General features: G+C 40.1%; 1 protein-coding gene across 3 annotated transcripts in view; it reads right to left on the bottom strand.

Annotated features, from left to right (window-relative positions):
• Positions 1-1,755: 1,755 nt before the first annotated feature.
• The window catches only part of ptprub (protein tyrosine phosphatase receptor type Ub), a 141,759-nt gene continuing 117,214 nt past the window's right edge, over positions 1,756-26,300 (bottom strand). For 2 of the 3 annotated variants that reach the window (XM_063878794.1, XM_063878795.1), the window contains 14 exons: positions 22,838-22,910; positions 22,659-22,735; positions 18,628-18,664; positions 17,646-17,743; positions 15,239-15,355; positions 14,274-14,428; positions 13,377-13,512; positions 12,521-12,670; positions 10,256-10,570; positions 8,043-8,168; positions 6,079-6,236; positions 4,140-4,275; positions 3,973-4,027; positions 1,756-3,229 (listed from right to left, as the gene is read on the bottom strand). In XM_063878794.1, coding sequence (XP_063734864.1) covers positions 3,147-3,229; positions 3,973-4,027; positions 4,140-4,275; positions 6,079-6,236; positions 8,043-8,168; positions 10,256-10,570; positions 12,521-12,670; positions 13,377-13,512; positions 14,274-14,428; positions 15,239-15,355; positions 17,646-17,743; positions 18,628-18,664; positions 22,659-22,735; positions 22,838-22,910 — 1,716 coding nt within the window. In that variant the 3' untranslated portion in view covers positions 1,756-3,146. Of the gene's footprint in view, positions 4,028-4,139; positions 4,276-6,078; positions 6,237-8,042; positions 8,169-10,255; positions 10,571-12,520; positions 12,671-13,376; positions 13,513-14,273; positions 14,429-15,238; positions 15,356-17,645; positions 17,744-18,627; positions 18,665-22,658; positions 22,736-22,837; positions 22,911-26,300 lie in introns of all 3 variants that reach the window. The other variant, XM_063878796.1, reaches the window with a different exon arrangement.

Here is a 26,300-nt window from a genome sequence, read left to right as displayed (position 1 = left end):
AAAAAAGTTAAAAGGCTTAACTTTTGCTCAATTTGAATGGTGACATTTGTTTACGTCTGCTACAAGTAACACATTATGTAAAATGATCATATATAAGTGAAGGAATGGTTTAAATACTTAACTAAAAGTAGGTTAATTAATGAATGCAGAAGTAGTTGTTTGTCAAACAGTTGAAATGATTAGTTAACATTTATAAATAAACAGCTGAAAAACTTAGAATGGAATTGATAAATGGTCGGGCAAATAAAGGTGGGAAACTAAGTATTCAAGTGCAGTTATCACAATAACTGGCCCTCCTCCTTTGTATCAGCTGAAGCGTTGTGCTGTCGGATCTCGCTGCAGTTTCACAGAAACACCATGAGAGTGTATCTACTGCGACGCTCACCAGAGAGACCAGGAGAGACATCCATCAGGCCTGTCAGTGGAGGAATATTAGGCAGGAAGCCCAGAGAGAAAAGACAAAACCCAGTTGGATCTCAGCCTCATGATAAGTTACCTTACACATGGCAGTCATTACACCGTCAGAATTAAATGATAAGATTCCAATTACCTTCTAATTTAAACCACCGGTCAAATTTAAGAAGAGGATGATGGAGCCTGCCGCTAAGGATTTCAGGTTGTATTACTTTTCTGTAGGTGAAAAAGGAAATTGAGGAAATCTTTTAGATTAAAATAGGATAGTGTAAATGACCTGCCTCCATGAAAAAAGTTCCTTATCTATGTCATGTTAAATAAATAATGCATTTTTTTCCTGCTAACTGTCGTGAGAAATGAAAAATCTTATCTCAGGAACTTTCGCATTAACAATATCTGAGCTTGTTTTTAAGGATTATCAATCTCCAAACATTTTAATGGCAAATCCACAGGGCCTGCATTGTCCTCAACCCAACAGTAGGGGTTCTTGTCCTCTAATTAATCCGGCTTGTCCCCCTGCTAAACACTGGATCGGTTTGCAGGACTGCTGCATTATTCAACATAGCCGTGGGTGAGAGGAAGTCTGTGGTCTGGAGTCACCTTACTCTGGGCTGAGCGGCAAAGCGAGACAGATGGAGAAGGATGAGAGGGAGAAATGAAAGTAATGGAAGAGGAGTTGAGGATGGGGGAAGTGAGAGAAGGAGGGTGATGAAAGGGGGAAATGGGAAAGAAATAAAGTGGGAGCTTAAAAAGAAGAGAGATCAAATAGTCGATGTGGTTCAAAGCGAAGGCTAGATGCTAAAAGACCACATCCGTATGAGAAACCGCAGGAGGGTCAGAGGTGCGTGGACAGGAAGTCCATGTCCAGCTTTCAATTCTGTACTTCTGCTGACAAACCATCAAAATACCACACAAACTTTATTTTTGTTGCTGTGTGTGCTTTTATGACAGAACACCCAATGATGAGTTGACAACAATATGTCTCTTTTCTCCCCCTTTTTTTTTATTGTTGATCGCTGTTATGTTTCAGAACCTACCCTTTGTACCGACCTCAAAATACATCCATCTCCTCCGTCTCTCTCTTTAAATACACAAACTGCCCCCACAAATACAAGGTTCATGTCATGTACCATCGCTTCATACACAAACACACATGTGAAATCAGCGCCACTCTCGGGGGGCCGCCGTCGTTTAGAGAGCTGTCATAATAGAAAGCTTTGGAATGGCAAAAGTACATTGCGCTCACACAGTCTGAAAACAAAGCTGTTGAAATAAACAATGTGGATCTGGATATATTGAAAAGAACTAAATGAAATACAAAGCAGACAATAGATCCATACATGCTTTGACAGACCTGTTTTACTCAGAGCTCAGAATGAACCATCAGGGAGACTCATTTCACACTCAGCTGTTAAAAGTTCTGGCAATAAACTCACAAAATGGTCATTTACAGCACATTCACCTTGGTGGTTATGTAGTGGTTACTTACTGTACGTCTTTACTCTTGGCAAACATATAGTATATTATTCACATAGTATTCACATAACATAATATACATCTGTATGTACACATTCCTTCTACCCTCGAGAAAAAGTGTCCAGGCACTTCCTGCAGTGATCCTGGGTCAGATCGCTGATCACAATGTAGCTACCTCACTCTTCATCCTCATCAGAAAACAAGCTGCTCTATCAGTGAACCTGTGGGATCCCCGGTGATGTTGGTACATGGTTAGATTCCTCACATACCCTGGCGCTCCCACCTGAACCAGACTGTGAGCTGCGGACTAGCAACAGAGTTCGCATAGCTGCCATTTCTCAGTTTCTGTGGGCTTCAAGGTGTCTCTCCTTGTTTATACGGGCAGGTCCTGGAGTGATACCTTTACTGCCTTTCTTGAAATTCTGCACTATGTCAGGATATATGGTGGTGGTGCACAACATATTTTGAAGGGCGATAACAAAAGAAATAGATACGTTCTTGAACATATTGTAATGTTAAAAAATACAAAGGAAAATGCTTGCTGGTTCATTTTACCAGCTGACTTTGATCCTGTGTATCATACTGCCTGACGTTCTTCAATTAATCCAGGCATTTACAACTCCAAACTCTCCATGCCTTGACTGGTAGGTGAAAAAAGTGGATTTCATTTGGTAAGACCAGTGGGATCCTAACAGCAGAGTCCGTGGGCAGTATTTCTTATTGTTGCTCTTGTATACCAATATTATTGTAGGATACTTTAAATGGCAACTATTGGGAGAACACCAGCGGTCATGCAGTAGCAGTTTTTCCCTCTGCACAATGTTAATGCCCCTTTTTAACTATATATATATATTTTATTTATTTATTTTTACGCCACCAGGAACAACAACTGAAATCATGTCAAGATTGTCCAAATGAACCCCCTACCTGAAAGGGTGGTGATACAATTCAAACTGGTTAAGCTCGCTGTGTACAGTACAACGAAATGCCTCAGACAACAAGAGTAAAAGGAGCCACAGACTCAAACCTGAAACGCAGCACTGGTTGAGACACTTCACCACAGCATTAATGGAACATCATTTTTCACCACGATGGCATGTCAGTACATTTCCAGCAATCCCTGTCCTTTTTTCTTTCTCGCTGGGTATAAAATACAAACAATCACTTTGGAGCGAGAACAATAGCTGATGCAGTACATAGTCTATGTTGGTAGGCATACATCAAGATGAAGCAGAAGAGCAAAGTAAAGAGAGGATTCAAGTCAGTCGATGGGATTGGCACTGCGACTGTAATGAGACAGGACTCTTCAGTGGTGGCACCGGGCCCAGTGCTGTGGTCCCTGGAAACATCCACCAATAGCACACATGGTAATCCAGCACAAACATTATGGCAAAATACAACACATTGCACTACTGTACAGCTTCTGCATCAACACTGTCGAGGGCTGGGCTATCCTTATGCTGTAGGTCCTTGTTAAAATATCTTGTTGCTGTTTGTTCACCAGTAGGAAAACCTTTTAGGTGTACTCAGTGATTTGAATAATCTGTCCTATCATCAGAGAATAAGGCAGTTTATGGTATGGTAGATAAGTCATGCCACAACCGCAGAGCACTGCTGTTGTACGTAGCTCTTGAGAGAGAATAAAATGCCTCCACGTTTAGATAATTCTGCTGTGATTCTGCACTTTCATCCAGCCCCCTCGCTTTTTAAACAACACAATTAAACAAAGCCAGGGTGGCCCTTCTTCAAATTAGACAGGTCCATTTTGTAGCTCAGAATATTGTTTGGCTGCTACAGAGACCCTCCGCACAAAAGAGCTTTAGTCCAGAGGCAAAGAGGACCAAGAAAAGCACAAAAAATATCAAAAGAGATAAACATCACCGACAAGGAGGAAATCACAGCTGTACATTAAAGGTTAAAAGTTAGAACCTTGATCTTGTTTTTTTTTCTTCTCTCTTTTCTTTGCAGTCCTTTCAAACCATGGGTCCAAACATTAAAGTAGAGGGGTCTCCGGGGGGCTTTACGTTGAATCTCCAGCAGACGGGATATCTATGCTGTGGTGAACATTTGGTTGCTATCTACCTTCAAAGCAGTCCAAGTACTCCAGGACAAGGTCATAGCAGAATCGATATTGGTCCTGAGGAAAAATACAATATTCTTCAATTGAAATGGATAAAAAGAAACATAATAATAGGCAAATTGCTGCCACTTGAAAACACACAGATTTATTTATTTACACACGCTCTCACCAGGGACTCTATCATGTTGGGTTTGCAGTTGCGTAGAGTTTTGACCGCATAGAAGATGTCCACCATGTTCTGGTACTGGATCATCTCAAGGAGAATGTTGCAGGCACAGAGGGTCCCACTGCGACCACCGCCGTTACTGCAGATGAGAATTTCTTTTACAAAACATGTAAAATATCCAACAGATCGTTTGAAAAAAAAAAATCTTATTTACAATTCTTTTTTTGTATTCGATTGAACAGTGTTGACAGGTCCGTCTGCCACTGATGATGAATGGAAAATGTGTGTGAAATATATTGATAAACATTCAATGGATTGATATAATAAATGTAGACATTTCCTCTAGCCATCCTTGAGATGTTTCCTTCAGGGTGAGTTATAACGGTTTTCAACAAGAGCATTTGGGCTTTGCCATTGCAAGCGTGCTAGGTAATGCTGCACTTCAGCCTCTTTTGCCCCAAATGAGTATGACAAAAATAAACAAAATGATCCTCACAAAAACGTTATTCATAATTCACCTGCCAAAACATTTTTTCCCCGTTTTTACAATTGGAAAAAACATTTTAAGAATCTTATAAAGATAATCCCTCCACCTGTCCCTAAGTCATGAACTCAAGAGAGAAAAATATCAAGTTAAGACTTAGAAAATGGATCACAATAATTATTCCTACTTGTGCTCAGGGCCACGACACATGGCTAAGAATTATTTTATAATTGTTATTTAATCTTTGGGAGAAGACTTTGCGCAGTGGTTCGAATCTCCCGTCATCAATACAACATCTTGGCGAAAAATTAATGCAAGACAGAAATAAATGTTGGGAAATTGCAGAAGCTTGTGGAAACGATGCCACAGCGAATGCGTGCCGTAATCAAAGCTAAAGGCGGTCCAACGAATATTAGAGTGTGACCTTTTTTTTGGCCGGGCAGTGAATATTTCCGTCTCCAGCCCGAGCTTCCAAAGACAATAAACCGGTCCAAGCAGGAAAGATAAGTGTAATTGGATAACCCCATTACAAAAATGTCCCAGTTTGGGATAAATAAAGTACTTCTGATTCTTAATCTGATTCTGATTGTGTTCATGCTACCTCATGAAAAACACTTGATACTGTTCATACAGCATGCAGATGCAATATCTTGATACAAAATAATGACACAAGAAAAGGAAGGGAAACTCCAGAAATAACAGCAAGGTGTACCATTCTTGGAAATATTGTGTTCATAAAAGAAAGTCAATATCAATAAAATAGTGGAGGACAATCCACTTCCTCTCTCCTGAGACATCTGCAGGGAAGGTGGGCATGGAAACCTCCGCAGCGTATACAGGCAATATTAAGGTAATCAATCGTCGTCAGTGCTTTGGCAGTGCTGGATTTACTGTAGTGAGAACCATCGCATTCTGTATTAAGCCATAATTGATTTGATCTCCATAATCTCTTTCCTGGTTGTCGTGGGTAACACTGTGTGACAGCGCTGAGTGATGTGCTTTCGGATGGGGGCGGTGGAGATAAACGTGTGATGGGTTGGCAATGAGCTGGACGGCCCATTCATATTCATCAACGGGTGTGCACCCCTGAGGCTTAGGACAACAGAGGGGCATACAACACCACACACTGCACTACACCACAATTAGATTCTCTACCTTATGAAAATACTAGCATGGAAAAATACTTTTCACAAGCACTGCATCTCATTGCCCAAAAAACACCACAGAGTCACAACACGACACACTCTGTCTCATCCAACAGTCATGATTCACCATATTTTAACATTTATGTGATTCTCCCCTCTGAGAATACGATTTTGATTTAAATACACTTTTAAATGTCACCTTCCAACAGCAGTAATATACACTCAGACCTTTTCAGAGAGGAACGTACTTTAGCTTTCTCTCTTTCTCTTTTAATTAACAGTACATGATGTGTGTCGCTAACAGATTACTCACAGGCAGTGGACAACAGTGCGACCTTCTCCACACTCCCTCTGCCACTTGTGCACTTGAGCCAGGAGGTTGAGGAAAGCCTTCTTGGAGTCGGGAACATCTCGATACGCCGACCAGCGCAGGAACTGGAACTGACACACCACTAGCTGACCCTCTTGGAGCTTCAGATGCAACAGAAAAAATAAAACACATGAGTAAACTAGTCCTTTGAGTGTGAGTATGCTTGCTACTGTTTGGGTCTGTGTTGAAATGCATTTTCTGGTTGTTTCAGTATTTCTGTGTGCGCCAGTTAACACCCGTGTTAGAGTGCTCCCCAGGCTGGGTGCCGGCACTCAGCTGTGCTCACTCAGCAGACTGACTTTGAGATATATAGGTCTGCAGAGGTAAGCCATGCCAGGGATGTGTGTGTGAGAGGTCCCTGTGTGTTCATAACTTTGTCCCGTGGAATCTCACCTAATACTTAAGGACCAGTGGAGAACTGTAAGTCATGCAAATTGGGCTGGCAAAGACACCAATGATGCACGTAGGAATTGCCTCAATGGAAGCGGGATTTACACAATGTACTCTTTTCTTTTCTTTTATACAACTCACATCTCACACATACATACGCTTACCATGCACTTTCTTTGACTTTTACTCCCTACCAGAATATATCATTGTCACACCCTAATGCAGAGAGAGGAAGAGGTTTATTTTATTTCTGTGTGACTTGATTTCTCCCGTGCTGGGTTAAGTTGCCCTCTGCTTGAATGTGGTATGTACTGAGTACAAAAAAGGTGCCCTGGGTGGAGAGGAGAATGACAAGGGCGGTCGACAGAGGAGGTGAGGATGCCAATCAAGAAAGGAAGTTCTGTGCGAAGCATGTCACGCTGCTTCTAATAGCAGCCAAGAAACGCCCTGCATACAGATTTCTTCAATAATTGGGTTGACAGTGATCCTGAGTGGAATGCATGCATGTACTTATGCAAATGTGCAGGCTTTAACCATACCTGCATACAGTCACATAGAATCAACTCAAAGAAATTGAGAAAAGACCTCCCTGACATCCCCTGTGCTCCCTCTACCATGACAGAGCTGCCAGTGCCTTTATTTAGCCTGTTTCACAAGGTCTTGCTAATTCTCTAAATGCCACATACTTTGGTAAAATCTGTGACATGGTTTAGAAGAAACTTAAAAGAGTCTGCTTTGCAGCTTGAGAAGAGTGTCCTGCCACGGAAAATATGCATTGCTTTATGATTATAAAAGCCTCCTTTTTGGTATGCCAACATGCACCTAAGACGCTTATCTAGGGAATGACAAGAAGAAATTGAAAAAAGGGAAAGAATGACCTTTATTGCCTTTCTTTTAATGGGCTTTTCTTGCATGTTTTCCTTAGAAATTCTTATAATATGCATCACTCTTATGGGAACATCTTGGTGCGTCTGGTTCAATTTTCTGGACTGACGAATATCAGAACAATATCCTTTGTAGTTTGTATGATACAATCTATGAATCATTTTTATCTTTTATTTTTAACATTGTGCTCAGTGCACATCTCCAGGTTATATTTTTTAGTGTGAATTTATTTGACATTTTATTTATTTGACAACCTCCTCTTTCCCTCGAGGCACACACTAGAGAAGCACCATTGTTTATGCATAAGAAATATGGATAAATAATGATGCATAGGCACACACTGTGTGGAAATCCAGCATCAAGTGAAACACTCATCCTTTGAGTTTGCTTACAAGTAGTTATATAGAAATTCAAATCATAATCTACACAGTATTTTCAGCCGAGATTCTTCTTTGACTTTAAAGACTTGTGTCACGTGGTGTTAAGTGTGTAGCTCTAAATATACTGGTGGTAAAATATGACTTACTTGAGAAGGCCACAGCTAATGCATTTCTAATAAGGTTCAAGTTCATTTTGTGAAATACCACTTAGTGGCACAACATGTCCTGCGCAGGCTTTCCTGAATGACTCACCCGTGTGACATTCTTAACCCGAAACAGACGAGTGATGACATCTTCATCAGCAGACATGGACAGAAACTCCACCTCCATGGGCCCGTACTGCTGTAAACCAGGCTCTGGCCAGTATTGAACACATGGCTACAGACAGAGGGGGAGGTAAATGAAAGAGAGAGGGAGAGAGATTTTTTTTATCAGTGATTACATGTTAAGTGTTAGTACTCGTTTATTCTTCGGTAGTTGTGGCCCAGAAAAAAAATCCTCTGCTCTCAAAACTTTGAATCATCAAACAGCAAAGGGATTTAAGAAGCTGAAATGATGATATTAGGGAAAGTATAAAATCTAAGGATAACCCACACAAAAGGAAATTACATAGAAGATGAAACAGTAGCCTACTGGTGTTAATGAGGGGTGAGAAGCAGCAAGAGGACGGAGAAATGTAATGTTCTTTGAATTCTTGTAAATAGAGGGACCCAGATTACGCAGGTGCCATGAGTGAACTCTTTAACAGTTTATAGAGATGTATACGTAAGAACATGATAAGATGGTGAGAATAATATTCAAGCAAGACCAACAATGCATCGCATTGCAGAAAATATGGAAAACATTACAAGCGGATTGAAAGAATAATACAATTGTAAAGGTGTAAGCTTCTATTTGTTCATTGTTATATTGCTAGAGTAGGGTGCTATAAAATAGCCTGAATTTAAAAAAGGCAAAACAGTAACTCTAAATGAATACATTTAAAGAGCAAATTGTACTCAAAGATTTAATATAATGTATTACCATTGTTTCACAGTTAGAAAGCCTGTCGCAGCAGTCATGTTGAGCGTTAACTCATTTAAAAATATCTTTTGGTAAAAAACTCTCAGTGTGAGTGCCAAATGAAATTACAAAGCAATGAATTACCATTAACTGTCAACCTTTAAGCACATTTTCTTTACCCAGTGAACATTGAGAGGAATAAGAGTCAGAAAGCATATATCCAGTTTTTGGGATAAAAGTGAAATAGTGGGTAACTGCAGCGGAGGTTTAGTGGGTCTTTTTGTCAAAACCGTTTTTCCAATTGAAGACTTTTATTCAATCAAGTTATGTTTATGTCAAACACATCACTTTAAAATTGTCAATACACAAACAAATATATTCCCTTTGGTGATTTAATTAATCAAGTTAATTCTGTTTGTACCATAATCTAAGGTAGACCTTGGACCAAAAAGTATTCATAATTAATAGTAAGCAGCGGCTTTCTGAGGCTGTGATACAATATAATACATATTTCACGAGCTTAATATTCAAAGTCCTGCTAGGCAAGGCTTGTACATTTTGCCTTTACTCCTAAAGACTCAAATCTAGATTTTTTCACAAGCCACTTTGTTCAATGTCCTGGGCTATTTACTTGTGGACATATTAATTATAGAGGTTTTAATACAAGGTATAATGACATTTAGGTGAAAGTATTGGTTTGTTTGCTCAACAGCTTGCTGACAAAGTTCTGATATGAACCTAAGCCTATACTTAGGATTTAATGCTGACTTTTAAAGCATTCTTCTGATAAGCACCTGATTATCTAATAGAGCCTTATTTATCAGCTTCAAGCGTTGCCCTTAGAGATCCAGCCAACTTTAATTACAATAGGAGTTTAGTGCAACAAAGGCTTTACGGACTTTAAAATCTCATCTTTTGGTTATTTGATCTTAGCACTTGGTGTTGTTTTTAATTGAAAATTGAACTTGATTCATGTTCTGTTTTGTGCTTTTACTCATTATGATAGCTTTTATTACAAGTCCTAAAGAAAGATCAAGGGAAACCAGATGAAGATATATGCTCATAAGAAAAAGTGGGACGCCAATGAAAAAAAAAACCCTGAGATGTGGCTGGAGGGTAATGCAAGCCTATTCTTCAGATATGTATGTTGAGGAGGGGAAGGAAAAACTGGGGCGGGTGTTATCTATTCATGCCTTGAGATCAATGTGGTCAGGGATCAAAGCCCAACAAAATGGAATGAAGGAACTAATCCCAAGCACAGTAAAATACAGACACAGTAAAGGCTGCATATGCTGGGGAATGTCTCAATTAAAGTTCAGATAACTAAAGATTGAAGCCAAAAACATGTGTGCCGAAGAGCAGCTCTTGTGTGAGTGAACTCAAACTTTTTTTCTATGTCTATTTTCCTCTATAGCGTCAACAAATCAATGGCAATAAAGCAGTATGTAACACTTTGACCTTACCCAGGCAGAGTTTGACTGGTTGAGTTGGTTGAGCATGACCACTGCCGTGCAGCCGTAGTCGAAGACCAGCCTCCAAAAGTCGGCTGTAGTCCCTGGCAGAGGGTGAGGGGTCACAATGAACGCAGCCTGCCGATGGAAGCTGTCAGCGAGAGCAGCGTTGATGTAATTGTTGCTCTCCCCTTCGGTCGTAACCAAGAAGGCCAGGGCACGATCAGGCGGCAGAACATCCATGCTGCGATTCTTCTCTCGGTTTCTGGGCAACAGAGCGATGCTGCACTCTTCCACATCCAGATGGGGAGTCACAGAGTTGAGCGTCTGCAAATGGAAACGTTTCAGAGGTGAGATGACAGCGACAGGAGGATGAAATAAAATTGAAGAGAGACTTAAAAGGATGGAGAAACTGCAGAGGATTTAAAGATGTCAGAGAGGAGGAGGAGGAGGAGGAGGAGGAGGAGGAAGAAAATAAATTAATCAGACAGAAGGTGGGAGGACTGGGATCAGAGAATGAAGAATCCAATAATGTTAATTGAAAGAATCGTAATATTCTGAACATCCCGTTGACAAACTGATTTAAAATAATAAAAGATAAATTAGGCCGACTGCGTTCTAAAAGGAAATGTAATGAATAAAAAAAAAAAGAGTAAAGACTCAAAGGGAAATATTGCATACCAATTTTCTTTTATGAACTCTCTGTTCATCTAGCTGTAATTACATTAGACAACGCGGAAAAAAATATTTGGATCATTAACACACAGCATCAATAATAGATCTGTGACTTGCTGATGTCAGTACTACCGGTAGTCTGTTTGCAGTAGGCAGGATGACAGAGTAAAAGACAAACACTGAGCTCATTGGGCGGTGGAGAGGCTTTCAACAACAATAACAGAAGGATAGGTTTACAAGATCAAAGTGTGGGCATGTTACAGTTCCCTTTGTAAAGAACCAACAGTTTGTAATCAGAGCGATGCTCCACCTTCAGTACAATTCCCTAACTCTTAGTAATACATCTGTCGTTATTCCTTTGTGGAGAATAAGGATAAATCTATATCAAATTAAAGAATGGAGCCTTTTCCAGTATTTCTTTGAAATGCTAAACCTGGAATCAATGCGGCTGCGGTTTGAGCTGTGCAGCGACATGGAGGGGCATTTGGGGGATGGAGCGGGGGTAGCAGGTACATCATGTGGGAACACAGCTGGATCTTTTCTCTCCTAATCAACATCTAATAAAAATGTTCTAAGACCACATACCTACAAACCACACAGAGGATTTCACAGAGTCAAAGTAAAAGGAAACCAACATCATCCCCTGCACAAATCCACACACACACATTTATGAATGTATATGAGAAACACACACACACACACACACACACACACACACACACACACACACACACACACACACACACACACACACACACACACACACACACACACACACACACACACACACACACACACACACACACACACACACACACACACACACACACACACACACACACACACACACACACACACACACAATAGCCCCTTCTTTTCTGCACTCGTTGATTTTAAAATGTCTGCTGTAAGTGCATTTCCACAGCATAGAGGATGTACTCATCGTCTTTAGTTTATGTAACTGTCTGAATACCAAGAATATTGATTTAAAAGCAAATGTACCGTACACAGCAGAATAAATGCAAAAGCACCTGTAATCAGAGTTAATTGACTGTAAAAGTGTAAAATGTATCATAAATGATGTAACTTTATTATGCAAACCATCAGCTTAACAACATTACGGGAATATTACTTTGACAGTATCATTGTTACTAGTACTAACAATAGTAGAGCATGTACATGCAACAATTCCATGTTTCCACTTTTGGGAATAATGTAGTAGTATTACTACTTCAGTGTTATGAGAATTATATTGTTGTTACTAAAAGTACAAGAACATTGAAATAAGGTCGATGCTTTGTGATGGCTTTGTTATTCAGAATACCTGGTTGCACGTTTTATGTTTTTAACTGCATTTTAAAGACCTTTACAAACATTAACATATCACCAGATTTCACTTTACTTAGTTACAATTTAACTTTAGTTTCACAACTCAAAAAAATATAAACAAAAGAAAAAAGAAAGGGGAAAAAATCAAAACAAACAACATCATAAAGACAACCTTAAAAGAGGGAGTGGGAGAACTTGAAATGGTTTCATATTCTAACAAAACAAATGTATGCCTAGGAAGTTGATTGAGACCATGTCGAGCTAATGACTTACCTGAAACTCCTCCCGTAGCTGAGAGGAATTACTCTGGGAATCGACTCGCAGCATCTCTTTGTAAGTAACCGCAAACTCATTTACCAAGATCGCCGTCTCCCCGCACAGACAGGCTTCCAAAATAGCATCATGGATGAAGATATACTGCTCCTGAAAGGACAACCGGTAACATAATTTAGTGCTGTGATTGTGCATGTCTGGGTATGCGTATATACTTTAGGTGCTGTCTGATAACACATACAGTAAGAGAGTGTTGTGTGTTTCTGACAGGTAATCAAATTACAATAGAAGTGAGTTGAGAAGGAAACAGATGTAAGAAAATAATCAAACAATAAAACCACTGGCAGAGATTTTTCATAACCTGGTATTGAATTAACCATGTTCTGTTATAATATAAATACATACATTTATCAAAGTAAACAACACATGCGATGTGCATTTAATTAGAGTACCCCTGAAAATAACTACAAATGTAATAAACAGCTAAGTCAATGTCAAATCTACATAATAAGTGGTGAATATGCAAATGATCAGCATATCTAGAGAACAGCACGTGCCTACGCAGCACACTGAGAGACAATGTGAGTATTTTCTCTACAACTATTGCAATGACCTTTACATTAATCCCAGAGGGGGAGTATGATAATGCACCCCACTCACTCTTTGAATTTTAAGACAGCAAAAGGGAAACTGATGTGTAAAAACTTGACTCTCCGGAATTGTTCCATTGGAGAAAACGCTACAATACTATGACTAGTGAAGCAAATTTATGCAAAAAAACTTTAGAACATCATTCCAATATATTACTTGAGTTTAAATGTGAATTGGTTTCTTTTTGCTGTGCTCTTGACCTGACCTCTGTCTGGATCATGTTGATGCGTCGGGAGCAGAGGGTTTTGACACAGTTGTAGATATCCACCACGCCTTCACACTCAGCCATGTCCAACATGACATCCAGCACAATGTAGCAGCCGGTGCGGCCCGCCCCCACACTGCACACAGGGGACATCGTTCATGAGTGAGTAATATTGTTGTTTAAATGTTTGTAAAAAGATACAGTACAATAGGCCTCCTCAGGAGCACAATGTGATTTTAAGGAAAACGGGAAAGTTTAGCAAGACAGCTACGACATTTGCCAACTAAAACTAGTTAAATGGGGCAAAACCGTGCTAGGTAGAAAGGGATTTAGGGTTGATTCCATTCCTCTCCTTAGTAAAATTACCTGAACGCATACCCCATCCTCCGTGTTAAAAAATGTCCAACAATTTACCAAACTTCATGTTTTGACTTTTCCTTCTTTCACTGAGGTAATGGAAGATTTGTAAGGCCACTTAGATGAGAACATTCTGTGAAAATACGCCTAAATCTGAATCTCTCTACCCAATGTCTTAGTGTTCAAAATTGTTTTATTCTGGGTTACATTTGATTTCTGGAAATAAGGTATATTAACGTAAAAGAGAAGCTTCATTGACTCCTTATTTTAGTCTCTGTTTCAATACTTGTTTCAAAGGACAAGCTACCTAGCTAGCAAGGCTACCAAAGATTAGCCTGCCAAAGTTGCTGGCTGCCTCCATCGATCACGTTACCCTCATTCTGAACATCATAGCGGTCTCTGAGCCTCTCAAAGTAGAATATTTCTACTGAGACGAATAGTCATATTCTGAAACATGAATTGTGATTACATATATATATAGAACGTTTAGTTAAGTTTCATGACACTACAGGATACAGCTGCTGCTAAGCGTCACGTTACCTGCAGTGGACCACCACAGGGCCGGCGTCAGGAGGCGTAGACGCTTTCACTCTCCGTATAAAGGCCAACAGTCCGGTGGCGTGATATGGAACCCCGTGCTCAGGCCAGGATGTGAAGTGGAACTGACGCACCTCATGCTTGGTTGAGTATCCTCTCTGTAAACAGCAACACAGTGCACATTAGCATTACATGTAAAACACCACATTTACATGGCTTGCACATTAACCGTAGTAGCCTGCAGGCCCTAATTTTATCCAAGACGTGCTCCCATCAATTTAGAGACATTCCGCCTCTGAGATGGATATGTTAGAAAATTTGTTTCATTGTGAGGACAACTAGGACATTATTTACATGGGGTGTTAGGTCTTCCAGGACAGTTAGGCCTCTGGGCATAACATGCTAGTAGCGGCTGCTGTGTGACAGACACGCAGAAGGAATAACTGAAGCTCTCCTCTCTACTGGGAGGCTGCTGCAGTCACACAGCAATTTCTTCTGCTGTACAGAGATGACAAAGTAAAGCGGCACTAAGCAAAGATTTGTCGAAGACAGAATTCCAAAAAAAGAAAGGAATAGAGCGATGAAAAACAAGCTGTCACCAGCTCCCCAATTCGTGCTGATTTGAATAAGCAGCAGTGCCTGCCAATGGAGAGCAAATGTGACAGTGTGATGATAATTCTATGTTTGTGCCACTGTCAATCCAGCGTAGCTCTGAGCCCCTCCAATGAGAGATCCCCCAGGAGATTGACAGGATGGAGTCCATCAGGAGCAAAGATGGCTGGGGCATCCACATAGCTACTGGTGTTAATTCCTCCCAATTTAACACATGGCCCTCAAATCCATCTGCAGTAAATCCTGTCAAGTACCTAATCCCCTCTATTAATGTTCTACTCCTAGGCCTACTTCTAAGAATACAACAAGTACTAATACATGGAAAGGAGGGTAGGCAAGACGTTACATAAACTTACCCTCTCCAAGGCAAAGGTGCGAACTGTGTATTCAGCCAGTGTCTCTGATTTAAGCAGAGTGATTTTGATGTCACCATACATCTCGCTGTCTTCAGGCCAATATTTACAGCATTTCACCTGTTTTAAAATAGGGAAACCACAGAGTTAAAACCTCATGTTAAAACTCCTGGAAAATGCACCTGCTAAAAATAAAAACATGAAAAGGTGATAAGATAAGCAGTTTGATCAGGTGTTTTAAAGGTTGGATATCACTCGACTGGTTCAAAACAATAAAGCTTTAGAAAAGTTTTAGACTCCGTAGTTTTTGATCATAAAAAATATCGTCATAGCAAATGCATGTGCACATCTGTCCATATTTACAACAGCAGTGTTTAAGTGAACTGACTTTCTGAAACTGCCAAGATACAATTTCCCGCCTAAGGTGGATTTAAGGATGAACTTAACTAAAAAATTCAATACAGTTGGCAGTAAAACATCCATCTTTAAGCAAAATCCGCATTTTCTCCTCCATTCTTTGGGAGATAATATGATCTAGAGTTTCCTCAATTTAACCTTTTGAGTCCTAAAGTGCCTCGATTTTCCTAAAACGTCTCCCTCTTAAGGATCAATACCTTTGGATCTTCCCTTCTCTTTGAGAAACACACCTCAAATATGTCTATATGTCTAAAAAGGAAGATACCATATGAATTTCTTCAATGATACTTGATTCCAATCGACTCTCTGCTACTGAAGGATGCTTTGGGTTGTTGTAAGGACAGAACATCAGTAGTGAGAACAATGTCAACTTACTTAAACAGCGTTGTCGTCAATATCACCACTACTACAAGGTGACGTTTGAACAAATGTCTCAAGGTGTTATCTTTGCTTATGAAAGTGCATAAAGCATGAGATTACAGGTTTAAGATTGACTTTATTAAAGACGACTTTACTTAGTCTATTTTTTATTCAGGTGTCCTTACCATCATATTTGAGATTTAAGAATTGAAAAAAGCATCAAGCATTTGATCGACCAAACATGGTGTTTTATAATTTCACGGCTCAGAGATAATCTATCACCTGAGTCATCCTAATTCTTACGCAATTGATAATGATAAGCAAATATTTAGCACTTCAATTGTTCACTTGTTTGTGTGAAATGTATTTAGTGACACCTCAAATGCTGTGGAGGAACAAAAACAGTCTGCTCCTCTGCAGGTATTTCATGTCAGAAAAACACAATAATCACATAATGGTGAAAAGCATGATGGACAAGAGGGCAGCACTTTTTTTTACCAACACCATGGGCAAAGGAGGTATGTTTATTTATTTAAAGGAGGTGTTATTTGGATTTAACCACACAGACCAGTCGCCATTAGTCGACTGTTCCCAGATTTGTTGGTATGGAGAAAAAAATCTGATGTGTTTTCTACGGCTGGAAAAACAGTGCAATTTTACCCATTCTCTCAGTAATACATTTGTCTTTCCGGGGCTGAACAGGATAGGGTACTTAGAGCAGAATTACATACAACAGTATTTATGTAAGGCTAGAAAAAACAGCCCTACAGTAAAGCCGTGAAACCTGCGTAGTCATGCAGTGTATACATGGACAGCAGATATGTGGCTGAGACATTTTAGGCTCATAAATATTTCATAGCATATTTTATGGACTCCATTATCACCTTAGTTATCATGAAAATCATCGTAATACCATGACCTTTAAAAACAGACCAATAAAAGATAAAACATGAAGCAAATGCAGGTGAATAAATGTATTCACAGAGATGTGTGTAGATTTGCTTGATTTTCAAATGCCACAAGAAGAATTTCACGCAGAAATGAAAAAGACTCCTTTGACATGTTAGTAAATATGCTTTAACACTGTCTTGCAGAGAGTTAATCGAGAAGATTGATACAACCGTCGTGGCATAAAGCATCTTTAGCATGAAGATTGGGAACATGGGAAAACCGCTTACCTGTCTCTGGCCAAAGATTAAAAAAAGCACCCATTAAAATGATACTTGTTGTATCTCATTTCTTTGAACTAGTCTGTAAGGGTGCTGCTAGGTGGGTTTTATTGCTGTAACTTTGCACAGTCTTTGTGCTAAGCTAATTCACTACTGGCTTCGTAGTTAGCAAACAGACATGAGAGTTGTACTGATCTTCTCGTCTAACTTTCAGCAAAATTTCCCCAACAATGTTCAACTATTCCTGCTTGTGATTTCACATAAATGCAGGGTATATTTGTCAAAATGAACAGCTCTCAGGCTGCACTTTGCATGCACAGCAAGCTCCTGTGAGATCTATACTTATCACACACATAAAAGCCTTTAGAATAGAAACCAAAATGTTCCCTTATGTTGGATGTGGGATGTTTCTGAGCACTGGGTGGTGACAGGAGGGGAAGAAGGGGGGAGTGCACATCACTTACCCTGCCAACCTCCACCAGCTTAGTGATCATGACGATGCTGAAACAATTTTCCTGCCACACCATCCGCCAAAAATCATAGAGAGTCTCCTGCTTGGGTCCTAGTGGGATGTGGGAAAGAATAAGAGAGAAAGAGACAAACATGGCAGCATGAAAGCACGCTCTGCTCAATAAGGGAGTTCTCGCTGTTGTGAAATTTCATTTTATTGTGACCTAAGTGTCCTTCCTCAGACAGCGGGGTACTGATCTCTCAAGATTGTGCTGTCAATAAAGTGATTGGGAATTCCAGGCAGTAAGTGAAGGGGGTGATGGTTGACAAACAACAGCAGTAGCTGATGAAGGAAGCCCAGGGGACCATCAGTCACTCATTGTCATCTGAGCAGGAGACATTTAGGAAGGGAGATACAACTTAAAAACGAGGATCACGTAGAAAAGAAATGCTCAGAGAGACAAAAACACTGCTGACATATTTTTTTCTTTCTCACAGGTTTGATCTCTCTGTCTCTGTATCGGGGGGAAGGGGAGGTGTGGTTGCAAGATAAGCGGATGAGCAGACCTTGGGTGACTTTGTGACGGTAGCTCCCTGGAAACTGACACTCCTTTTGGTTTAGAAAACGACAGTGGGATATTTTCTAATACAGGCCGACTGTCCATCAGTAGCGCCTTTATATTTGAGCGATGGAGGGTGAATTAAAGGGCCTCTCTCTGACAATGAACACGCTGCTCCACATGTCTTAGAGATTGAGGAGCTATTATTAATATGTTTTATTATTCATGTCTTCTCATGATTGATTCAGGGACATCACTAGCACAGCCTTCACAGGTTGGGAGTCACAGCATCACCTTTGGATTTTCCAAAGAGATAAGTTGAGGCAAGATAGTTTGCAAGAGTGGGCTCATTGGTTAGATCATTTTCCATTTATCCTATTGAATTGTTCTTCATCCACACAATAAACACACACTATAGCCTTGCCAAGAAACTCACCCTGAGTGGCGATGAAGTGGTTGGATCGATGGTAGCCCTGAAAGAGAGAAGAGGGATGACATGCTGAGTAAGCCATCTGCGCCTCGGGCACAGCTGTACAGGAGGGTGTCTTTCTGTCTCACCCTTTCCTTTCCTCTGCATTCTGCTCTCCTACTGACCTACTGTAACTGTGAATCCAGTTTACTGTCCAGCACTGTTTGACCTAATGCTGACCCCTGACCATGTGTTTGACCTCACAGTCCCCACAGAGAATTTGGAGTTGTTGAGTCAACACATGGGTTTTTAACATATCTTGGCTAAAAGCTGAAAAATCTCTGTCTCTTCCAACAAAAAGTCAGGCTAGCTGATTAATCAAAAAGTGTATCCCTGTGACAGTTTAATAAAGATTTGATAAAGAAACTTAAGTTGCAAACACTTCAATTTCAGGTGTCCGTTTTCTTTTTCAAACTCTAAGTGCGTCCCATAACCAAAAACAATTTGTATTGAAGGTGCAATTTGTACAGTTTCTGGGATGGTGAATTAAATTAAAACTAACACTTTCTACAAACCAGAACGGTCTTTTTGAATAATGAGAATATTATACACAGGTTTCACATAAATGCATGATATCATCACAAACATAAACGGTTTGCAAAAATCCAATACATACAGTGAAGTACTCTGGGAACCTTTATATCAGAGGATGTGACGCCCTTTGATATAGATGACAGACATTTTCATACCGTGAGTATGGGGTGAATATGAATGAACATTGAGATGTCACCTCTACCACCTTGAGGGGAATCAAAATGACAAAGACCACCTTAGCGCCTTCCAAGCATTAGCACTTTAAAGACAAGCAAAGTCTTTAAAGGAAGTCCTAAAAATATGCACTGCCTATCTAACCTTTCACAGTAAAGGAGACACCTGGCAATCTCAAAGCCGCAGAAACCGCTTAGACAACCATGTGGATGCTGTGGTTCACTGTCTGTTGTCGTTTTGAGAGGAGCAGCTGGGAGGATAATTGACGCCCCAATTACCTTACATGACTCTGTAGCTGAAAAGCAGGTCGGGAATAATCTGAATAAACCCTCAAGTCCACCGGCTCTCATCAAATCAGCATGATGGGCCAATCCTTATCAGTTTTCATTTTATTGCTGAGAGCATCTTCCTAACATGGAGCGTTATTATACATACATCAGCAAAACTGAATTTCATGTAAGTAGGGACATGTTTGAAATGGAGATGGATGACCAGTGCTGTGAGGCCTGCTATCCACAATTCCTCTGGCCTCGACCGAACGCAATCAGCACACCTACCACTCCTCCACTTAAGACGGTGGCCATGGCAACTATACTTCCTGAGTCCTTGCCACTTATGAGAACTAAAAACCACAGGGTCCTTTTTCTGGAGAGGACACATCTCCTTGCGTTTTAAAATGTAAAATCATTAAGCTAAAAGGGCATGTTTTTTTGAGTGGAGGTTGAAAAAGAGAGGGTTTGTCAAATGTGCACAAACCTGAACACACTGACCTTTGAGCATTTGAGGATGGAGGAGAGCCGAAAGAGAAGAGGGAAGGGAGAAGAGACGAGGGGGGAAGAGAGAGAAAAGAGAGCGATGGAAGGCAGCAGAACGAGCAGTGAAGTACTTACTTCCCTGTTAATCCGAATCTACAGGGTCCAAGGTCGAGAAGGTGGGGAAGGAGTAGAAAAAGAAGACATATAGGCTAGTTAATGAAATAAGCTTTTAGTAAGCAGGAGTTATGGTAATAGACAGGCTGGAAGAGGTGTGTGTGTGTGTGTGTGTGTGTGTGTGTGTGTGTGTGTGTGTGTGTGTGTGTGTGTGTGTGTGTGTGTGTGTGTGTGTGTGGTACAGCAGGACTGTGCTTAATGGATTATAGACCATTCATTTTTTGTAGGAATTAATGACCTAAGGCCATGTTTTTTTTATTCATACTAATCTATGGCTGGATTTTTTTCCCAATTAAAAACATTTTTGTCCCTTTACTTTAAATTTGGGTTTCGCATTCCCTATTTAAATAAACTAGAAAAACAGACTTTAATGAGCAAAACCAGGCGAGCGTCACTTTTCAATAAATGTCATGTGCATGACGAATAAGTAACAACCAAAGTTAAAGGTGAATTAAATATTAATGGTGGCTTGTTCGAGACTGTGATGAGATTTGATTTTAAAAAAAATTATAAACAACGATCACATTTGGGAACTTTGACAGCCTCAAATTATTTAATCCTCTTTTATCAACGAAACCCCACCCACTTCCCAACCAATATGAAAAGCGAGACAATAAAATGCTAAATGCAGGATCTTTGCTTTAACCTGTCAAAAAAAAACCTGTTAATTTCGGAGCTGATCACTCCTGAAGAAGGTGTTTAGAACAAGCGTGTTTTGAGGCATTTGAGTTCAGTATGACACGTGTGTTTGTGTGTGTGTGTGTGTGTGTGTGTGTGTGTGTGTGTGTGTGTGTGTGTGTGTGTGTGTGTGTGTGTGTGTGTGTGTGTGTGTGTGTGTTTGTGTGTGTGTTTGTGTGTCTGTCTTTATGTCTGAATGAGTGTGTTTGCAAGTGCATAATTGCGTAGACATGCTACACCTGTCAGAAAGACCCTGTTACTCTTTAGAAGCAGATGTTATGTAAATCAGCATCAGACATGCCGCACTGGACGGCTCTACATTTGCAAAAGGTGCAGGAAGCTTATGCAAAGTACATCACAGTCAAGCAAAGGCTCGAGTATTAAGTGCGGAGAAAAGAGGTGGCGCTTTCTCAACTCTGTTTTGGAAGTGCAATTTTCAGAGGGAGGAAAAACTTTTCCATTTAACCTCCAGTGAAATAATCACAGGCTGTCCAAATGATGCTTTGCTGTGACTAAGTAGATACCATGCAGCTTAGTGGTCAGCCTTGTCAGGGTGTAACATCAATGACACTGACCCTGTAGTGGCTGCTGAGTGGTGTTTTCTCTCTAATGCCTGCACCTCTGTGCCCTAAACGCTAATGGAGACCCTCATGATAACTACAGTCCTAACAGCAGGCCACATTTTCAATGCCCTCTCATTGTAATGAACTCTCTAAAAGCATTTCCCCACTGGTTACTCTCAGAGAAATTAAAAGACAGGAAAAAAAATATCCGTAGCGTCAAGCCTTTTCATGATATAAATGGCCATAAAGATTTTGACAGAAACAGGACCTTTTCTCATCTTATCATCCTCGATCAGCACTGGGAGAACGTGAACTTGCCTCAACTTTTTTCCAAGTACCATGTTTTCTATAGTCCCTATTCGAGGCGTGTAAAATAAATCTTGCTTGATAAAGAAAACATCAGACTCACTTGACATGACGTGACTCAATGAATAGCAACACCTGAGGGCTTTGACAACACATTCACAGGGGAACCAAAATACAAGTTTCTATCTCCAAGAATATCTGGATGTACTATTCTTTCCTCAATAACTTCATTATTCCGAATCTGAACACGCACTTATGCTTTCTGAATAGACACAGCCTCCTTTAGTATTTCATGAATGGGAACACGTATGAATGAGAGTGTGCGAGACACGTTAGCAACATATACATGTTTTTCAATATGATCAGTGAGCATGTTACTGTGGCACTGCATGTGTGGCAGACAGTTAAGGTGACGATGGAAAGGATCAACTCCTCCCAGCGGGGCATCCGGATATTGAATAACATCAATCAGGTCTATTTAATTTAGGGGGGATTTTGTGGCATCTTACAGAAAGGTTCATTTCCTCCACAAGGCATTAAATGCATTCATTTCAATCTGTTTTAATAAAAGCGATAGTCGAGTTAGTCTGGGTCAGGGATTCGCTGTAGCAACTGACAACCATGGCAGCTGGCAAAACATCGCTAGAAGGGTCTTTGATTGGATGAAAGCTTCCAGGTGAAAGTGGGCCAGCAGACTGGTGAGCTTACAGCAATGAGAGAGATGGACTGTGGCTTTGCAGGTTGTGAGATAGAGACTCAGTAGACTATTTGTTTCCCATGTCGAACAGAGGCAGAAAAACAGGATTACACTTACATCGATGTAGTTAGCGTTAATGTAGTCTGAGTTGGGGTCTCCCAGGAGGGGGTGGAGCTTGACTCTGTGGCGGTCATCTGGGACGGATTAAAATAGAATAGCAGAGCACTGTTGAAAAACAACAATTCCACAATTGCTTTTATTTAATATACAAAATCAAATGGGTTCTGATGACTTACATCCCGACAGTGTGTCATGCCTCCCTTTGGTTTTGTCCTTCTTCTTTGTGCAGTCCCATCCATCAAAAAAGCTCTACAAAGATTCAAAGACAAAAGAGACACATTTCAGGGAAAGGGCTTCTCCATATTAACAATTCAAATATTTGAGATGAACGATAATCAAAGCGCCAGCACTCTTTGTTTTATGTGCGAAAACTGTGTTTAATGGCATACTGTACAAGCTTATCAGCATCAAACATGACAAGGGAGATCAATAGGTATTGTATCCTACAGGGGTTTCTTGGTTTATCCAAGTTAGTTATCAAATAGTCAGTCCTCCAATCGTTTTTGTCCTCACACCTTATGGACATAACATCTACAGTAATATTTTGTGTACAACATCAATGACGGTATCAGGTGATACTTGAAACGGTCATTGTTGTATCAACTCTTTAATGCTGCTTTTCCAGAGATGTAATTATGTTTTATCATCGAACTTCAACACTTCACACAATACAAGATGTATTTACAATGTTTTTATTTAATTGGTTTCTATCTATTTTATGAATTGTCTTTTTTTTCAATTTATTTAGTTTTTAATTATTAGTAGTAGTAGTTTAAAATGGCCATTTTAAAGCCCTTCAAATTGCCTTTGTTTCTGAAATGTGAATACAAAGTAAACTAACCTTATCCTTAAATCCATCAAAAGTCATCCCATAACTTTATCACAGAAGAGGCTCATGGAGTTAATGTTAGTTTTACACAACAAATTGACCAAATAGCCGCCATCCAATCATGGCTTAGCTAATCGTACCCAATGACAGTCAATGTTGGGTTTTTATCATTCAAGAAATTTGCCTTGATATTGTGGGATGTAGTGTTCACAATAAGCATAATAGGAGAACAAAATGAACATACTGCAAAAGCAAGAATCATTAAAACATAATATAAACGAATGCAAAAATAAATGTTTTTATTTATTTTATACTTGCTTTAAATAAAATAAAGAAGATTATCTAATGGATATCAAAGTATAGTATAACAACATGTTTAAGACTGCTTCTATGGGGTTTTCAACACAAGAATTTGGCTGTACACAAAAGCAAATCAGATGGAGGTTGGCTGGCTAGAAATGAGAAGCCTGCTTTTGTCTATCTTCATCCAAAATCAGGACTTATTGTTCAAACAAGAACAAGAACTTACAGACAAGAAACTGCCTCTCTGTTATAGTAAATTGCCTTTATGCCGTGTGGGAAGAGAAAAATACAAAAACAGATGTTAGCCGCTTACATTAAGTATAACTGGATGCAAAATGAGAAGACATTTTGTTGAAGAATACAGCTCTGGAAGTTACTGAATGTTTCTATATACAGCTTGTGAATCACTGTATGGTGAGGAGACTGGTAATTAGAGAAAAAGGAGGAAGAGTGTCTGCCACCTGCTTGGTGGATGGCTGCTCAGTTGTATTATAACACATCATACTCAGCAACACCTCTCCTCATTTCCTATCATCCACCTGTCTGCATGGATGCACAAGCAAATGCTTACTCTCACACGTCATCATAAGCTACTTTTGATCGTCTGCTGAGGGCTAAATTAAGTTTGCCAAAGCCCCTTCAGATGTATGAAACACACACACACACACACACACACACACACACAAACACAAACACAAACCAGTCTACCACCCGTGGTTTTCAGCCACTAGGGGAATTTGGTGAAACTCTGCCCAAGTATGCATGCTGAGCAGGGGATTACAACGCTGTTCTCCCCACAGAGAGCCAAGAACCAGCCAAAGCCTTCTTGGGATTACACCATCCTCCTCACTTTTTTTCTCCTCTTTCTATGCAGGCACCCTCTCTCAGGGTATGTCTCCCTTTTTCTGAACCTTTCCTGAAAACTTCTGTCCACATTCCTTCCTTGCTTATTTTTTAACACCAGACCTCTGAGCTGTCTTTTTTGTCTTTTCCCTTCCAGAAAGGAGAGAGCAGCAGGTAGAGAAAAAAAAAAAACTGGAAAAAAAACAAACCGTGAGAGTGACAGGTTACTGAAGGGCCCAAAGGGAAACAACACAGACCCGAGGAAAATTGATTAGAAAACCCTCATTGGCAGGGATCGTTGAGTGGGTTGGTTAAGAGGATCATATAAAATGAGAAAAGCGAGATGAAGGAAATAATTACAGTCAAGTACAGACCTGAACTTCTGACATTATAACACTTTTAAAGCACTTTTTTTGACATCTTGATGTGCCATCCCACTTGATGTTTTTCATCTCACTCAATAACTGTTATGTCACCTGTAATTTTTTCACTCACGCAGTTTTTAAAATGCCAAAAGCAGGGATGAGATTCGTAATCCCTTTACATTCAGTCAAAATCCAATCAGAGATGACGGAGATGTGATACAATTGGGATATTTGATGAAAAAAAAAATGGTATGAATATGGAATGAGGTAACCGTTGTTTTTAAATAAGCACAATAATAATTCAGTAGCCTCTGGTGTAACTAAACTTTAAATCAATAATCATCCTTGCTAACCTCAGCCTTTGGGTATAAAGTGGAATAATGAAAGTTTGAGCTCGGCCGTTGTTTACTCTCAAGATTCAGCAGTGGGAATATGACTGTAGCTGCCTCACACACACGCCCCTTTACAACTCACTGTAAATTCTTGATCAATGTTTTACACAACATAGGTATTCTTTGGGGAAATAAAAACCTATACTGCCGCGCAGTGTAATATGATACTCCTCATCATTTTCCTTCATAATGGAGAGACACTCTATCAAAACACATACTATAGCAAAGAGATAAAAACAAAACAAAGGTGTGTATTGATTTTTTGAGTGGAGTGTGTTTTGCCCGTGAGGGACAGTTTAATGAGTCTACAAGCAGGGTTCCACAGGGAAAACCAAGAACCAGAGACAAAAGATGTTTTCTCCTTTCACGAGGGCCATGGGCTGAGGGTGACAAGGATGGATTTTTCCCGAGGGTGTGATCTCAGCTCTCATCCACAAAGTTCCACCAGGGAGAAGTGTTCAGAGATCTGGGCCCGTCATTATGTGCCCTAAAACAGCTAGAGACAGAAGCCACTGCGACAGCAGGAGGGGGATAAGCAATTCTCTGCAGGAGAAAAATGCCTGTACTTACAGTTCAACTCAGGACTTACATCCCACCACAAGGAAATGGTGCAAAAAAACTAACCATGATTTACAATATGCAACAATGAGGTGCATGCAGTTTCTGAACAACGACCTGGTTGATCACAGTGTGTCTGAAATAATGGTTATTGCTCCTCTTTTGAATGTAGAGCCACCCATTAATGGATCAGATGACAGGAGTCAGTGCATCATCAGACCTCTGCTGTGTGAGAAAGTGATCGTCCTCTATATCAATCGGATAAATTGATAGAAATTAAATGAAATCATAGCGCATTTACATTGCACCATATATTGCAGAGGGAGGTAAATACTAACATTGCTACTGG

Source organism: Eleginops maclovinus, chromosome 3 (assembly GCF_036324505.1).
Source record: "Eleginops maclovinus isolate JMC-PN-2008 ecotype Puerto Natales chromosome 3, JC_Emac_rtc_rv5, whole genome shotgun sequence".
Lineage (NCBI taxonomy): Eukaryota > Metazoa > Chordata > Actinopteri > Perciformes > Eleginopidae > Eleginops > Eleginops maclovinus.
This window is presented reverse-complemented; position numbering and strand designations above follow the sequence as displayed.